We start from the raw sequence: 19,016 nt of genomic DNA, 5'->3' as shown, positions 1-19,016 counted from the left end.
GGCCTTTAAAAGGTTTCTAAGACGTGTCACAAGCCTCAATGGTGCACAACAGGATGACATTATTGACATCTCTTAGGCGTCTAGTCGCTTCTGTTCCCAACCTCAAATTAGATTTACATACAGCACATGGATTCTATTCTTGTCATTGAAGGTTTTCACTTTTATTTTATTCTGGTATTCCTTTTGATTAGATTTTAGTGTTGGGATGTGTTTTAAAAGTTTAAGGATCTCTTATCTATGGTTTTGTGGTGCGGAACAAACATAAAAAAAACAACAACTGTGAAAGACGAAACATTAAACGAGTCAAAACACTTCTTTGTTGATTATTGTTTTTACATCAAAACAATGTTAAGTCATTAAGTCATAAGTCAGTTACTTCGACCTTCAGGCAATACTTAACATTGTCATCCAAAATCTTCTCGACTATCAGTTGTGTTTAGATGAAAATGTCAAAGATAATAAGATGGATATTAATTAAGGTGTTTGGACACACAGTGTTTTTTTTTATCTTTGCTCCTCGTGTTTACATATTTAAACAATCTTCTTCAAATGTCAAATCGTAATAATAAGTTGGCGGTGGAATCAATCTCCAACACTGCAGGAGTTTCTCCTGCCTCTGCACAGTCGCCTTGTAAGCAGATGAGCAAACACCAATAAAGCGGTGAGCTCCAATAATGAGCCGATATTATGAACTAGCAGGGATATTAGTCTGCCTCTTCTTCTCTCCCAGCAGACCAGAAAACTGCAGCGAGTTCGCCTTCTGCTGTCGATGCAAATGACGAGGAAAGTGAAGGTTCGAGTGCTGCCTATCCTGTTTACCCGGGCCTGAAGTTCTGCGCCAGCCAGCACACAGACAGAATCTATCTCTACTCCAAGGTAAAGCCAAGTAGTTGCTATTGTTGGTTTCACTCAATACCATCAAATACATGGATTTCTGAAGAGAAAACTCAGTTTATTCATCATGCTTGAGTTAACAAAAGTCTATAGAAAATGCTGATAAGTGTGAACGTTGGTCATTTATTGCCAATTTGCCTCAATTCAAATTTTTAATTTGAACAATAGGAATATTTACTGTGTGATTTATACAAATGGTTCGATCATGGGATGAGCTTTTGATAGCTTCACTTCAAAGTTAGTTTTAAATAAGTGACAAAAAGTTACACCCAAGAACAATGGATTAAAAAAAAAACAGAGTAGAGCTAGTCATTAAAAAAAGAACAAAATTACTTTTGAAATGAAAAAAGGTGACGTAAAAAAAAACATTTAAAATAAACTTAATTTTGTATTGCATCATATTAAACAATCATTATGTCTTCTATAAACCCTTATTATTTCATCAAAATACTGTCTATTACCGATGTTGTTATGAATGCATTATGAACTTTAAGGACATACTTTTATCTTCCAAGAAAATGTCCTCATCGTTCAACTTGTTGTTACTCATCAGCACGTTCATGTCAACCTAGAAGAAATCATAATTACCTCTTAATTCCGTGACAGAGATCTCAATTTTTCTCCCTGAAACCACACGCTTTAACATACTGCTCAGAATAGAGCCATGGCGGTTGTTCACACGTCGCCAATTAGCAGACGGCACACAGCGAAAGAAACCGTCTTTAAAAACAACACAGGAGTCAAAGTTTAGCCGCGAATTGTTGTCTGAAGTAATGCCGATTGAAACAGACGCCTATTTTTCTTTCGCCGTCCATGTTTCAGCTTTAATGAGCTCAGGTTTGGAAGGGCAGGTTAGCGAAAGAAAATGAATCCGACTTAAATTACATTTGATGTTGAGCACACTTTCACACCCTTTACATGACTTGTGAATGAGCGAGCTTCAGGTTATTTTCATGCTTTGTGTCGGCGGGGAAAGTAACTCTCTTCTTTCATTCATCTCAACACAATGGAAATGTTTTAAGAATTAGAAAAGGGATTTCTAAGATGATTTAACATTTATCACCAACTTACCAACTGACAGAAGAAGCCAGCAAAAAGGAACCAACATCAACAGGGTTTTTTTTGTTCATTTTTAATTGTTAAAGCAAAGTCTCAATATTGCAGTATTAGACTCGCTGAAGTACCCAAAAAAAGATAAAAAACAAATAACATTAAAAAAGACAGAAAGAGGAGAGAAGAGGGAACGTTCAGTTGGACTATGGTCCTTACGATTGACAAAATGATCTGAAGTATAGAAATCCTGCCTATTTAATCAGTATTAAATATGGTATGTATTTCATTAAAATCTGACATATTTGAATTTTCATTGCGTCTTCTTCCCCTTTAGTGCTGTCTTTTTCTTGCCCTGATTAAGTTGCCCTCCCCCCTAAAAAAATCAATGTAACCTCTTCCCCCACTGACATAAAACAATATGGCGGATTTTCTGTAAATCACTCAATGTAATCTCTGTAATTCATAACGTTTCAGTTCAGTAAAATAACATTTTTCCATTATCAAAATGTAATGTTCCACTATATTTATATTTATAGATAGATGGATGGATAGCTGGATAGACTTTATTTATATTTATTCCTTAAAGGTCTGTAGTCTATAAACACAACACATACCTACTGTTTGAAATATATAGAGTGATATTCTATTGTAGTTCTCGTAACAGTCTCTTCTGTCCCTTCCAAGTCATCGAAAATAATAGCAGAGCAATTTCTAAGCTGCTGGCATAAAACCTTAATATCACACTTTCTGCAGTTATGAAATAAAGGAACACTTTGCTGCCATGTCTTGTTAAAACATTGATGAACAACAAGAACAATGGCTGCTGCCGGGCACTGAGGGAGTGGGTGTTATATCAGTCATACACTCGCAGATAATGAGCCCAGGTTTATTTTTCAAAGAGACACAGCAACACGGGCACTAAGCTGCGAAAGCTTTTGTCTTCAACCAATCATGTTGGGTTTTAAACAAACTGCAGACTCCTTCCCAAAGGGCTCGTGCTAAGACTTCGCTCACACAATCAAGTTAAATGTTCTCTGAGCTGCATTTGTCGCCGAGATATCTCGAGCTTCCTCGCTCTCCACAAATGAGACTGAACTTCATTTTAACCCTGGTCTTATAATGATTGCACTCCTGTGAATTCCCAGCATTCGTCTTGAAGCCATCTTGCCCACAATCTTGTATTGATCCAATGCTCTTTTGTTTCATTCATGAGGAATCTGATTCCTTCCTCGCCAGTGTGGGTGAGAGGAATGAGGGCTTTTCATCGTAAACACCTAAGCTGGGAACTGAATCATCAATGCAATGGAACCCAATGGGAGAGTGTCATCTACGTGTTGCTGTAGACAATAAGCTGCAGAGATGACTGTCCCCTGCCGCCGTTTGAATGATAAACTGGCTGGAATGCTGGCTGGATGGCTGTCGCATCAGGATAATCCTGGACAAGGCTGAGAATTTACAATGGCTGCTGCTCTGAGCACCGTCAGCAGAAGATTCATGACCAAGGATTCAATGAGGAAAAAAAACATTTGCTGGATGTTGTTAGTTTTGTGAACAACCAGCTGCTATTTCAGATGGAAGATGTTTTCTAGGGCTAATTTTCTAATGTCCCTGCATCTATTTATTCTCATTCTTCAGTTTGCCTTTGATCTCATTGTAGTCAAAAGAGGCACAAACTCTTCTTAGGATATGCACAGGTGTTCTGTGAATGCTAGCTCTTAAAAGGGACCCAGACAACCTTGTTTCTGCTATGATTCAAGCACCTCTTTTGAAAAATTAGATTTTGGCCTTTCATGTTCAACTCTATATTTTAAACCATTATTATAGAAGCACCAAACAAACGACTGGACGAACCTAAATACTTCATTCAAACACACTTATTTGCCTTTTGCCTAAGATGCTTCAAGTTGATTTATATTATATGTTCACAAAACACATCAGAATTAACATCAACATTCATGAACCGTCTATAATCATTCTATAGCAGATTCTCAACCAGGACCAAGACTGCACTGTGTAAGCTTCAAGGTAATTACTGGATATGACGTAAATGTTGTTTAATAGACCAGGGTCATAAAGCGCTTAAACAATCAAAACAATACTCAATAAAGTATATACTTTAAAGACCAATATAAAACTGATAACACAACAGGAGTTCCAGAAAATCAAGGAAAAGCCTGAACAAATAAAAACGTCTTAAGATGTTTCTTGAAGGAGTCAGTAGATCCATCAAGCGCAAAGCGAGAGGAAGATCGTTCCAAAGCTTAGGAGCAACAGCCTGGAAGGATTTCTCTCCTCTGGTCCTGAACCGTGTTCAGGAACTATCAGTAGATTCTGATCCACAGACCTCAGAGCCCGAATGAAAATTACTTACTTAAAAATTACTTACTTTATTTACATACAAGTGGTGAAATGTATCCTACTTTAGAAATTTGCTTACTTGACAACAGATAAAACTATGCCGATGTGAGCCCCTGTCGTTTCAAAGTCAAGTCGAAGCCAACAGAACCAGCCATTACTTATGGTCAGCTAAAGAACCAGAGTTTGTAATCCACAGATTGTAGTCGATGTGTCGGAATCGTGTCTATGCTTACCAGCGCCAGACCTATACATCCAACATCAAGGTCGTCTGAGACCAGACACAGCTGCTAGAATAATACCTTGGATTACATGAAGCACGAACTTGAATAAATGCTCTCAGTGAAGCTGCTCGTCGTGACTTCTGGGTCTCGACCTGACTGACTTCAATGGACGAATTCATATGCGATGGATGGGTAATTCCTGTTTTTTTTACTTTACAAGAAGATGGAAGACAGATTCTATGGTGTTGTGTGGGTGGGCCTTTGCTGATGTCAACGCTGTGTTTACAATGGACAAGGTTAGCAGAGATGAATGGATTATATTGGCAAAGGAGAAGTGCTAGCTCGTTCAGATTTATGAACACTATTTAAACTAATGCATTCATGTAAAAACATTTGAGTTCAGATAATGGTTAATGGGAGCAAAGACAAATGTGGTCTCATTCATATGTTGTTCAGTTGCGTGTTCTGGCTCATCCAAACTGAAACATATTGGCAGGTGATGATGGGATCTGTGTCTTGGATGGATATGAAATATACAGTGATTAGCAGCACTTCTATCAATGGATCTTTTCGTGCAATCAATGTCCTTTTATAGACACTCTCCTACATCTGTAGAGATTGAGACTTGTTGTTAATGTGCCTTGGACTGCACATATTTCAAAAGTAATGGCTGGAACTGGTTTATTATCCCAAGAAAGACATTTCAGCTCAGATTGCATGATTAGCTATTAGCGTCTAATGATCTGGTTAGAGCGGCGGGTTTTATGAAGGAGCTGCAAGGATTTACATGGCAGAAAATGATGGCTGCTTCAAAGGTAAAGTCTCTTGTTTAAGGGTTTTTTAAAGTATTTGTTTTTCAGCTTCAAAGAGATCAGCGTTTATTTAAGGTTCGGGAGGTGAATTGTGCACTTTGTGGGATATTAGATTATACACATTACAGGTGCGTATATCATTTCAAATTGGAAATACCTTTTATTTGACAAAGCAACTTTGTTACGACATTTCAGAATCGGCTTTATTCAGCAGGTATATGTTGACAATATACACATCATTTTTGTTCGGTTGTAAGTCATTCTTTAGGAATTAAGCATTTTGTCCTTGCTGCAGATAGAATAGAATAGAAAATAGAAATACAATTTAAATAATACACAAATAAAATCTGCAAAAATACTCTTTTGTAGACCGATTTGCTCTACTTTGCTCTGATAGTGCAATTAAAGATTTTTTTAAATTTTCACATCATGTTGTTTTTCATACAGTAATTTTGTACTACACATTATTGAGAATATGAGCTGTGCTATTGCTGAACATTTAACATTTTAACATTTTGGAAATCATTCTGATTTAATATGGTATGTAGGTTTGTTGATGTAGTTTTTTTCTGTTCTGTACCTCTACAATTAACAAAGGGAGCAAAAAATCTGGAAATATTTCTAATGCGCTATTTAAATTTAGAAGAAATTACATATCGTTGGGGTCCTTGTTGTACTCTCCTTCTCTCCCTATTTATATAGATGGATAGATGGTATGTATTAACCTTTTATTGCTAGTGTTGTAAACACAATGCATGATTTTTTTGGGAGATAGAGTTATATATATATATAAAAAGAGATAATTATAAATAGATAGATGGATGGATAGATGGTATGTATACACTTTTATTGCCAGTGTTGTAAACACAATGCCGGATTTCTTTGGGAGATAGAGTTATAGATAAGACATTATAGAGATATTTATAAATAGATGGATGGATGGATATATGGACAAAATAGAGTTTTGACATTTAAAAAACAGAAAACTTTCAGATGTGCTCCATAATGTCTTACCCTGCGGACACTCCACATCATAACAAGTGTTTGTTTTTTTCAATGTATGTATTGTAATTTAAGCATTAATAATGTCGGGATATAAAGAACAATAACAATGGGATCCATCTATCTCTGTCTATTTAGTGGCCAATAGAAAGATCTATTCTGTAAACACTGATAATGTGAAAATGTGTGTCTGCCCCCTTAAATCAATTCAGCTGCTCCGTATCGATCTAAATTATGCATTTTCAGACAAATAGTATTCCAGGTCAAGGTCTTGGTCTGCTGCCATAGTGTGAAATGCTAACACAATATATTTTGAATACATTAACCCAGTCTTTTGATATCGATCTCATTATGCATTATATTATATATTACTATTATGAAATTATTGATGGACTCATTGAATTGTTAATCAGGAAAATATCGCTTAGTTTTCACAATCGGACAAAGTTGCAGCAGGACTTTCTCTCTATTTTTCATATCCATGCTGCCATGCCTTGAGGACGCAGACTAGGCAGAAAACATCCTTGATCTATGACTCCCAATCCACTTCCTTCAACTGTCAAATATTAACTTTCCGACTTCAACCCGAACTCTGCCAATGCTCAAGTGGCTCTTGTTGCAAAATTCCTGCTTACTTGTTAGATGTCTTTGTCACAATGTTGTCTGCTGAGTGAAGCTAATACTGGGGGCGAGCGACTGCTCAGGCGTCAAAGTGATGCAGCTAATGAAGCCATAATAAGTAATATATTGTCCTCGGCTTTACTGCTTCTTTTTTGCAACTCTAATTATTTGGCCGGCTAAACGTCACCGAGGTATTATTGCATATAATCAGAGTGAGGTACATCCTTATGTGTCTCTGCTCCCTTTAAACTGCTCATGATACTCATTATTTCTGATACATGCAGGCTGTCACAAAGTAAGCATTTTCTTCAAAGTAGTCTGCATAAGGAAGAATAAAGAGAAGAAAACACTAACGAGCTTCTTGGTTACCGTAAGAATCGCCATGGCAACCGATGAAGAGCGAATTGGCCGGTTTTTACGAATGTAATTGGAGGGAAAAAAAGTGCAGAGTCTGTCATTAAGAGTGATTTATGAAAATACCTGTAGTTGAGGTAAAGTCTGAGAAGTGAAGCGTTGTCGCTCTGGCAGATTGCTGAATAATGGGAACTTTTAAAACCAAAAAAAAGCTCTTTATGACATTCTCAGGGTAATCCTTATTCCTGAAGATTTAGTTTTGAGTAAAATGCCTTTAAATGTCCTTTAAAGTATCAAGACACAATTGTAACACGATTTAAGGTCAAGATTTAACAGCAAAAAACAAAAATACTAAAACATATGTGAATAATTAGGGGTAATAAAGTATAACATCTACTCAAATCAACTGGCATTATAAATAATGGAACAAAACAATTGGTTACACTAAAACGATTACATTAAAAACTCACAATGTTCACATGACACCCATCATGGATCAAATGACAAAGATAAGGTCAGCATTCAGTAACATCTATCAAAACAAACATCAAAGCAAATAAAGAAAAAAAAGATGTGAATCACCTGTTAAAAGTAGCATTTAACTATGAAACGACATTATTTAAAGTTATTTAACAAGTAGCTCAGTGATCAGGATAAGCTCAAATGAACCTTCGATTAAGAATTACTTGGCAAACTCACTACGCAGATCTGTTGTGAGTTTCTTGTATAATCGTTTGACAAATTGTCCCTTTCACCACACCATTGACTTCCTTCTACACTACAGTGAACTCATTCAATATTTGAAAGGACTTCAATTACAAACATGTTGGTGCCGTTTGAATCTGTTGTTCAGGACTACATATCAATACCCTGTAATTGATGCGCAATTGTGTCTCAAGTTTCATCACTTTCAGCTGTAATTTGGTTATTCATTTATTTAGCAAGAAGACAAAGCAGCTGCTATGTTTCATTTATAATTAGATTTAAGCTCCTGTGAGACAGTGTACATTATTAGCAGTCGTGTGGATGATAAACTGACAGTGATCGAGTAGGATGCTCATAAGTGGCTTTTCAACACATCATTACGAGTCAGTCAGATAAGACTGGATACAAATGTTGCAAACTTCTTTTGTGTAGTGCAAACACTTGCCAGTAAATGGATTACCGATAACTTTTGTAGATGTAGATCGAATCATACAACCACCAGTAGTTTGGTTCTAAGATCTATAATTTCCAGAATGATCCCCCACGCAACATCACAGTAACGTGTATTAATGGTGGTAGGGGAGGTCTCTTTTCTCAAAAGGTCAATGACGAATGTATAAGGTGTCCCCAAAATAACAATAGTGTTTGAAATGTCCATGTGGAAGGGACAACTGGCAAGAGAGAATTATTCTTACTTGATTTATTAATTTATTATAAAGACTTTTATAAATGAAAAATGCACATTCGTCTTGAGTGTGGTCTTACTTTAGGACACAGTTTATTTCTGAAGCCCAGAATCTGAAGTAATTACACTTTTTTCAAATAAGATTAATTTGAACAATATCAACAAAATAATTACTTTGGGAAACCAAGTTTTTCAACTGTACATGCAATATTGTCCATTTGTTCATCACACCTGCTGAAATAAAAGTTAATTTGTATTTTAGTTATGTATGATATCCATTCTTGAATGCATTTCATAGTTACAATAATATTAATATAATGAAAATTGTAGAGACGGATTCAAGAGGTTCTAAGGTGAATCCACATGCATTGAAAGTGACAATATTTAGGTGCTACTACTTATTCATAATCGGAATTATTTTATTGTGCCGTTATTAGTGGAGAGGGTCTACTAATCTGGAATTTGTTTTGGTCCACTGTGCAACATCAAACATTATAGAATAAAATATTAAACCTGAATACAATAGCATTACTTAAGACAATTAATTAGCAAGAAGAAGTGAGGTGGAATAAAAACCTCATCGCTGATCATGTTGTAAAATGATCTGAAGGACCCCAGAGCAGGGATGTCCAAATTATTTTTCCTTTCTTCCTCCTTAGAGGAAAGACTACCATTCTGCACATCTGATCCACTATTTTGACTTTCCACTGATATTAGACCTGACCTTCAGCAGATTTACCTACTTTTTATTAGATGTGGCTCGAGAAGGAATTTAATTTTGTTGCAGAGCAAGTGAAAGAAATTAATATGTTTCTTCTCTATTTACACACTCTAACACACTTCTACACAAGCACTGTAGAAGTAAAAAACAAAAAAAATAATTAAGGTAAATAGCTGATCAAACGCACAAAAAAAACTGTTTTAATCTAAATGTTTGTGTTTCAAACCTAAAATATTTATCAGTCAACCAAGTGAGAAAGAAATCAATCCTTTTCAAACGCATTAGAAATCTTTTTCCACCATGTTTGTATCACTCATAAAGAAAGATTTCTGCTTTCGTCTCTCATCTCAGGAACGGTAACACCCTTGTAACAAATCATCTCGCTCAAGGCTGTCTCTTCATGTCTGTCTCCTCATCTGTTAGGACGATACGCCGTTGAACTTGAACTTCGTCCCTCTGGACATCAAACTCTGCAACTGGGACGACCTGCCGGAGGCCTTCAGTCGGCGGAAGGAAAATCAAATACAGGTCTGCTCTTCCCGCTAGGCTGTGTGTGTGTGTGTGTGTGTGTGTCTCACACCAGCTTCTGTGTTCATCACGTGTGTGTGTGTGGGTGGAAACTTGTGGAAACATTTTTTCAAGTCAAGGGATCAGTGCACGCCTTATTGTACCTCCTTAATGTGTCATTATTGCGCCTTAAAGCGAAGTTTGACTTTGAAGCTTTACAATGAAATTCAGTTCAAAGCAATTCAATGGGATGAAGATATCAGTGATGCAGATCCACTATCATTTGTCATCATTCTGTCGAACAAAATAGGTCGACAATCAATCAAACATTTAAGCATTACAAAGAAATGTAATGACCTTACATGGGTAGATCACTAAAATAATGTTGATGATAAAAAGCTAACACTGGTAGGTTTTCTTTGCTTTTGCTGCATTTAGCTTCCCATTGTTTTCTGTAAAACCTCTTGTACCGACTTTAGTTTACTGAAGAGGGCAGAACATGAATTCTATTTGGATGGATCAGGATTCTTTGAGGACGCGTTGTTATAATTGGTCTTTAATTAATATCTTAGCTGACCTGGGAACATCTTGTGGACCCACAGCAAGAGTTGGACGAGGCAGACCGGCAAAAGGAAAGTTCCTTGTTGTAGCCACAGCTCTGGATAAGCAGTGGAAGATGAGACTTCAAGAATTTGTAGCCAAAAGGTTAACCAGGACTTGATATCTCCTGATAAACATCTGTCAATCTCAACCATACCTTGCACTTGTCTAAGCTTGTTTGTACTGATCGTGACACTTCGGCACTAATGCTTTTGTTGTTGGGTTGAATACATCATGTTATGTTTCACCTCATAACTTTAATGTAACAGTTTTTTTTTCCAGTGGGTGAGAAAACTTTAACCCTTCAGTGATGATTTGGATTTATCCAATCAAGGAAATTGAAATGGTCGCCAGTAAATCTGCAGTAGGACTCCCCAAACGCCGGCAATTCATTCTGCTCATGAATTTACGTGCGTCTCACTATAATGACTGCAGATCCAATTTTAGATCATCCTTCAGAGAAACGGTTTCTGGGAGCTGAGAATTGGAGATTTCCAAGAATGCATTGGTAGCGGTACAAAAATTTCCCAAATGCATCGGCTGCTTTCACAGAGTGGAACCCTCAGGTACCCTTGGATCGCCCTTCTATTTCAATCCACTTTCTATGTCATGACATCACATTAGTCATTTCCTGGTCTGACATCATACGTGACCTTTCCTCCAACGGAATGTCATAACAGAGACAACACAAGGGATACCAAAAACATATTTGGTTGACTGAGAACCTTCACGGACACCACGATGGTTAAAGGACCCTCCACCATTTCAGTTTAAATTTCGCTCACTCATGAAAAAGCTTTCGCATTTCTGACAAGTAACGTCATCTCGTAAGACCTGTCTGGACCAAAATAGTTGGGGTGGATCGAGATGGTACTAACACCAGGGTTGCAGGTTAAAAAGTTTCACAGCAGGGGTTATCAATGTGCTCCACACAAGCCCCAGAAAGGACCATGAGTTGATCCTGCTGCCTTGTTTGAAATGAAAATTATCTTTTGATTTATTCTTTTTTGGTGAAATCATTCTTCATTTTTGTCAACAACCAATAATGTGATGGAATAAACATGTAGTCTTTGTTAGTATTGTTAGTATAGTTTGTTAGCCCTTTGAGTAACTTTAGGTTGGTGACCCCTCTTGTAAAGTGTTGGTTAAGTTGTTAAATGAGTCTAAAAGTTAGTTATAAGGCTATTTGGGGTGTGTCTCAAAGTCATGTGGCAGACGGTGATACTGCTCAGTAGTACTACACCAGCTAAAAAAAAAACACTAGTGGCTAGTGAACGCTTATTAACAACGTTATAACATTTGTGTTTTTGCCACTCAAGCTGTAAAACTTGAAGTTGGAGAAACCAACAGATGTGCCAGACCACCCTGAATCTAACCAGGATCTCAATCAGGCAGAAAATTGAGGTTTTTGTCTGGATGATTAGCTTTCTGACAGAGCCAACACTGTGTTTGGTAAAGTGCCTTGTTCAGCAGGTAAAGATGATACTTTCGGCGGTGAGGCGCTGTCAGCTCTGACTGATATGCTTGCCACTATGTTGTGACCACTGATCATGAAGAGGAAGTGCAGCTCCACACCATCGGCAGTCTGACAGATGGATGGAATGTGGACACCCACTTCCACCTCTGCGAGGCCCGGAGCGAGACAGGCAGGAAGAGGTGGGGATGATGGAGGGAGCTGGAAAGAAGAGAGGCGGATACGCGTTTGGCCATCCTCCGTCGTACCAAAGGCGGGCGACCGGCGAAAGAAAAAGTACCTTTTTATGACGGTCATTAAAGGAGACAGATCATCGCCTCCAACTCCCCGACACCCGACCAGCTAATATTAAATCCTGCAATCTGCCAGGGCAGTAACTGAGCGTGTGACAGACCTCCCACCTGTCACATTGTTTATGTGGGTTTGTAAAAGGAAGGGCGTGAGCTGCATCCGTCCTCTGACCCATCAATTACGCCCTGTTGCTTTTCAATTGTCCATCAGAGTCGATACCAGGCCCACAGTTTAGCGTGGGCTGCTGCCCATTTCAAGAAAAAGATCTATGTGAAGCCATCAGGTCAAAGTCGCTGTCCTAACCTCATCTGATACGTTGTAATTCATTGGCCTCCCTAACTACTTATCAAACAAGAACTTTTCAGACACATTTTTACTAAATGGTTTAATTAAAAAAGATAAATCCGGACGCAGAACTTTAGCCGGAGCGGTGTCTATGTTTATTTTCAGTTGACTGGTATCACGACAGTGAAGGGTGTGATTGACACCCTACAGCATACGGATGAATGTGCGATCTCCTGCTTCCTCCCACACCGTCTGCAATCCTCACTTATTAACCCAAGCGACCTTTGGCAGAACTGTAAGTTGAAAGCACCATCCTACTCATGCTCGCCTGCTTTTCTCGACTTGTGTTTGACCTGCGATGACCTCATCAAACTGCAACTATGTTTAATTTAAATCTCCCGTTTGTCAGATCTCCTGGAAAGGCGGGTTTCTAGGTGGAATTTGAAGCAGTTGTTTTCATTTAAGGAAGAATATCCAGGTGATATCGATCGGTGCTTTTGTGCCGTTGAGTGATCCTGATGAATCTCAATTATAAGCTACGTTCAGCAAAATGTATGAATTCCTGGTTTCTGTCATCATCGGTCCCTGAGCGGGTTGTTTGCTGCCTTTTGCTTTGGCTCTAAATTATTACCCCAACTCTCTGTCTCTATATGGTGCTTGTATATTGACCCTAATGTGTACTTATAATATGATGCAAAGCCTGGGCCACACTTGATATAACATTTTAAATAAATTATTTTAGTTGACTTACACATTACTATGAAATGATTCATATTGGCAGCAGTTTCATTAAATCTGTTTTCTTACATAACTGTTTATTTTTGGTTTATTCATGATTATCAAGCAGAAGGGATTACGTTTCTTTTCCATTTTCTCTAAAATCACTTTTTCTCTTTTGTCTCCCAGTTTTCAATATAATTGATGTTCCTTGATAACATTTGCCATCTCTTTTAGAACAATTGTGATCTGAAGCTGAACCTTCAACAAAGCAGAGGTGCCCTTTGATAGCTTTTGAAATGGTTTCTCTAACACAAATGGATCTTCAAACAAATAATGTGGGTTTTTGTTTTGCTTTTGAGAACGAGAGGCCATTCCTTTATACAACAAAAGGCCCCTTTCAAGCTTTTATGTAGATAAATAAGCTATTAGAGGTATTTGGTTTGCTGGAAACATACGTCTTCTCTCTCTCAAGGTTGATTTATACTGTTGAAGAAAAGCTTTTTTTTTTCTATCGCTTTTCCGTTCTAACCTAAACCATCAATTGTTTTGAAGATGGATTCTCCAACCGTTACAGGTTGAACTGGAATTGAATATGAAGTGATATTGTCACATCTCTCTGCAGGTTCTGCGCTTCGTCCAGGAGTGGAGCAGCCTGGCAGCCATGAAGCAGAAGCTGCTCCGACGCAGCGGACTCCTTTTCCACAGCCCGACTCTTGGCTTGCAGCAGCTGGCCTCCGCCCAACGCCCTCACACCAGCACCAAGAGGTCAGCGCTCTAGCAGGAAGTGTGTTCTTGAAGAAATGAAGCAACTTTTTTGACTTTTAAAAAAGTTTTATTCTATCATGACGAGTGGTGTTGGTCCATTTTTCAAGATTTAAACATAACTTCTCTTCACCGTAGCAACTGAAATCTTTCGGTTTAAAGACGACCCTCAAATGTGAAACTCCACATTCGTCTGTTCGACCTCTGCTGCTCTTTCAGAGGGAGAGTAAGAACTCCAAGAGTGTAGTACATAAGTGGAACACAACAGCATATACGTAACTGCAAATGGCAAAATAAATTAGTTTCCAACATTATGTGAGAAAGCAATAGACCAAGTGTGAGATTTCACAGGAAACGCAAGCAGATTTGTTAATATTAACTGCCGCAGGCGTCTAGGAAGGAAGAAGCAGTTGAGTGTGTGTGTGTGTGCGTGAGTGTGAGTGGGTGTATGGAAAGATGTCAGCTAAAGTGTGAGGGTGGATGGGATGAGTACTCTGTGTGAGTGAGTGTCTTATTCCTGACAAACAAGCATTGTTGCTGACACACTAATTACAGCTGCAGTGGATAAAAGCAAGGGAGAGTTTCGCCAATTAAAGAGTGTGTGTCTCCGTGTATGTAGGTGTGTGTGTGTGTGTGTGTGTGTGTCAGAGGAACACAACCAGGGAACATGTTTCTGTGCATGAACCTAATCAAGGTGTGAGTAGGAGGCAATTGGCCCGGCCTGATTTGATACCTGTTTGATATATTCACTCATCAGAACCAATCAAGCTGGAGCCCGGGCCCGGAGGAGCGATCCCCTTCCTCGCCCTGAGACGCTCACTTTTCAACCAGCGCAGATATAATGTGCTGCTGGTGATCAAACCGTGATTCTAGAAGTGTTGAGCGGGTTTTAATCTGCTTTGCGTTCTTCCGACAGCAAGACATCCCTTATTGTAAATGTTGACTTAACTTTTTTGAATCTGAGCTTTAATGCACCGAAATCATTGCGACTCTAGCACGTCTAGTAAAGATATTCACCGAACAAATCTATGCAGTGAAGATACATTACAGCTCTGTCAGATTTGCATATCTTGTTTATCCCTCTCGCAGAGTGTGGCTGTCAATCAACTCAGAAGATTCTATATGGAGGCGTCATGTTTCCTCCTTTACCGACCATTAACACGAGCGTATTATCTTTATTTTAAAAATGCAGTTCACTAACGAACTTAAGATCGTATATTTTCAGTTAGATTTGATTTTATAATGTTGGTTGATGTCATGAGTAGCAGGACAATGTTTCAGTTTGGTCTCTTATCAAGGAAAAAATCAGTTGACTTTTAAAGACAAAAAAATGGTAACACTTACAGGTTTGTAATGCAATACAGATTCATAAGAAATTATAAAGCTTTATAGATGACGTTATGTCAACTTATTACGAAGTGTTATAAGTGGTGGATGTTAAGAACTTAAGTAAAATAGGTTAAATGTCTAGTGTAATTACAATGTTATTCCAAAAAAAAGAGGCGGAATATTGTATTCGGTTTATTTCAACATATTTTCAGAGATTGATATAATGTATTTTTTAATTACATATTAATACAACACAGTGTTTACGTAACACTCTTAACATCCACCTCTTATAAGATCTATTCTATTTAAACTTAATATATTTAGTTACCATACGTGACTAAAACGATCATAACATCTTCTATATAAACTTATAAACACTTAATAATATCTCATGAATGTGATCATAATGTTTTATACACAAGACCTGTGTTACCAAATATGTTTTATAAATCATATATTTCCTCATTAATGAATCCAAAAATGAGGGTCATAACCTTCAAGTCTCAGTAAACTATTGGGCACAAAGCCAAATACAATTATTACGCAAGTTAGCTGAAGGAATGAACCATTGTACGCTTTGTCATATTATTTTTAAAAGATGCATCTTCTTTCATGACCTCAATGTTCTAATGGTAATTGTAAGGACGCCCAAGATTCATACAAGCCTGGTCATGAGACATGACAAGATAAAATGGTAAAGGTTAAAAAAAAGACTTATAATACTTGTGGTAAGTAGTGTACAACATACACAAGAATACACGAATGTCAACACACGATTCAGGGACAACACAAGTGTTGTAGAGACTGACAGCAGCGGGAGAAGAGAAGTATCTCTGCTCCACACACGGGTGTTGTTACCGTCGGCCATTAAAGCAGCTGCTCAGTGAGAGATTCTCATGAAAGAAGCGAGGCTGATCTACAACATGGAAATGAAGAAGTGAATACACACGGCTCTTGGACGGTACTACAACAGGATTAATGACCTTGCATGACTCATGAATATTTGAGTCATGCAATATTTATGAGTCATACATAAAATCATTCTTTTAATCCAGACAACTGCCTTGATTTAGAGGTTTTCTTTTAAAAAATATGTCTTGACGTCTGATCACCCTTAATACACCATATTATAAAAGAGATGAAGGACAGTCATCAAACTGCACCAGATGAACTAGAACTACACTTCATTTATTCCTGATGATGATTATATTTTCGTTTACCTTAGATATACAGTATAACAATTAATAATATCTCCAATGTAACTTGGATAATGACAAAGATCAAAGCCACCATTTAATCATACTTTCTTAATTCAATGAGATATTTTATTCACTTGTTTACAAGTCCAAACCCTTTACCAATGACTTTAATTAACCTTTTTTTTACGTTTTAGTGAGAAGAACAAGTGTCATACTGGTGGGCGGTTGGCTCAAATGAACTTAGTTTAATCCAAACAAAAGAAAGGAATATATGAAAAGGATAATTAGAATGCCAATGCTTTTTGTTGAAGAAAATGTTGGTAAATATACAAAACATTTGTGAGCCTGAAAACTTAACTTTTATAATATTTGGCCCCTTGTGTGATTTAATTGACCCCCCCCTTGGTTAGAGGATATTTCTGGATGGAAAGAGGCCAGCGTCCATAACTGTATCTACCTCCTTGTTTTGTTATATGTAAACACATGTCAGGGGTGAGGAAGAAAATAGTTTAAATATTCAGTAATTGACTCTCATTGTCAACGGCAGCTCTAAGCACATACTTTGAGATTTTCACAAATTGATGCTCGCTGTACATGAGAAGGACGACAAACAGAACGCACACGTACACGAAAAAAAAAAAAAAGAAACAACATCTGTCCGCTCGTTCCTTCACAGACACCTGACAGTGAAGGAAGTGTGACAGCAGCGCTCGCGTCTCACGCAGGCCTCTCGTGGAAAGCAGCGATCAATCAAACGCGCCGCCGTCCTGACCACGCCGGCGAGGCAGCTTGTTAGTTTGATTGCACACACCTGAGCAAGGTCCGACCCCGGCGCTGTCGCACACCAGAAGCCCGGGCGTCAGTGTGTGGCAGGTCTGCAGGTTCCCTGTCAGCAGGACTGCAATCACACGCCTGCAGCTGTGCATCAAGCAACTGCTTAAATCACTGCAAGTGTGGAGTCAGTCGGCGCCGGTGCGTCCTCCTCTCTCATGTGCCGGCATCAGCATGTACATCAAAGCACTTCAATCTCATGCATTTCTGGAAAGTGACTTCATCTCGGACTGACTTGAAAATTGACTGATAAACATCTTCAATCCACCGGAGAAATATGCCACATATTCCAGAAGACGTTGCACTCCTCGAGTGGACCTCCATGTTCTGCTTCCACCTGAGCTCACTTTAGAAGCTACTGTTGTGGTGTTTGAACCTTTGACAAATACACACTTAACTCTACAAAGTTGTTGTTTTTTTGTCATTATTTTCAAAAAAATGACTGTCCTTCACTCTTGGATGTTTTTGCTTTGTGTCTGGTAGTTTGGGTTCAGCAAGTATTTAGGTTTGGTTTTAAGTAAGAACGCTCTTATCAGTTTTATTGGAGTCACATTAATTTACAATGAATATATATATATATATATTCAAGATATTGAAAGACAAAAATGACACCTGGATTGCATGTGAGCAGTAAAACAAATTCACCAATTGGTTTAGAAAATACAGTTTTTTGACATTCTTAAGAACCTTAATTTGGAAAACGTTCTTATGTTATTGGTTATTATTTTTAACATGAAGTTATTCAGGCTCAATTTCTTTCTTTATATCTTAAACTGTGACAATTTTCTGGACTTGTCAGGTGAATGTAACTCATCATTGATTCAATATTTTACTTAAAATAAGACATTAACTCTTATTCCTTCTTAAAGGTCAACTAATGTTGATTTAAGTGTGTCTTAAATAGATCTTGGACCTCTATTGTATCATCAGTATGTGTCTGTTTGTACAAAACTCTCTTCATTGATATATTTACGTTAGTAAATGTGCTAAATCTCCGCCCACCTCAAAACGCTTAGTTTTGTTTGGAGAATAAATCTTGTTTACCATAACCACACCCACTTTGCTGTGATCTGATTTAGCTACACAGCGTCAATAAAAATGGTAGTCTCCAGCTCCAAGGGACTTGTTGTATAAACTAAGCGGGGCAGGATAACAGCTGGCTGGAGAAGGAACGAGGCTCATTATTACATCATAATGGACCTCGCTCTCGTAACCTCTCGTTTGCCGAGATTTCAGACAGGAGTGAACTTTATAAAGTAAAAAGTTCAAAACATGGTCATGATGAGGAACAACTTGTCTTTCTTGGAGAGGAACAACATTTGAAACATGTGAGTCATGAGAGTTTTTTTTTTTTTTAAAAACGTTTTCCCTTTAAAGACCATCTCCTTCTGTTCATCTTCTTTTTTTCTGAGTTGGTTCTCTCTCACACTTGTCTTCAGTGTGAGGAAGTGTCACACTCAGGAGTGACCTGTAATTCTCTGACCTGACATTGTAACCAGAATCACTTCAATGATGTTTAATCTTGTTAAAACTTGACCCGAACAAAATGTCCATATACCCCCCTGTCTTTTTCCTTTTATCATCAGGTGGTG

General features: G+C 37.9%; 1 protein-coding gene across 3 annotated transcripts in view; it reads left to right on the top strand.

Annotated features, from left to right (window-relative positions):
- The window catches only part of zranb3 (zinc finger, RAN-binding domain containing 3), a 78,695-nt gene that overhangs the window by 45,725 nt on the left and 13,954 nt on the right, over positions 1-19,016 (top strand). For 2 of the 3 annotated variants that reach the window (XM_087791478.1, XM_087791477.1), the window contains exons 15-17: positions 731-876; positions 9,850-9,954; positions 13,926-14,068. In XM_087791478.1, coding sequence (XP_087647604.1) covers positions 731-876; positions 9,850-9,954; positions 13,926-14,068 — 394 coding nt within the window. The remainder of the gene's footprint in view (positions 1-730; positions 877-9,849; positions 9,955-13,925; positions 14,069-19,016) is intronic. The other variant, XM_087791479.1, reaches the window with a different exon arrangement.

Source organism: Callionymus lyra, chromosome 5 (genome assembly GCF_982586985.1).
Source record: "Callionymus lyra chromosome 5, fCalLyr1.hap1.1, whole genome shotgun sequence".
Taxonomy (NCBI): Eukaryota; Metazoa; Chordata; class Actinopteri; order Syngnathiformes; family Callionymidae; genus Callionymus; species Callionymus lyra.
This window is presented reverse-complemented; position numbering and strand designations above follow the sequence as displayed.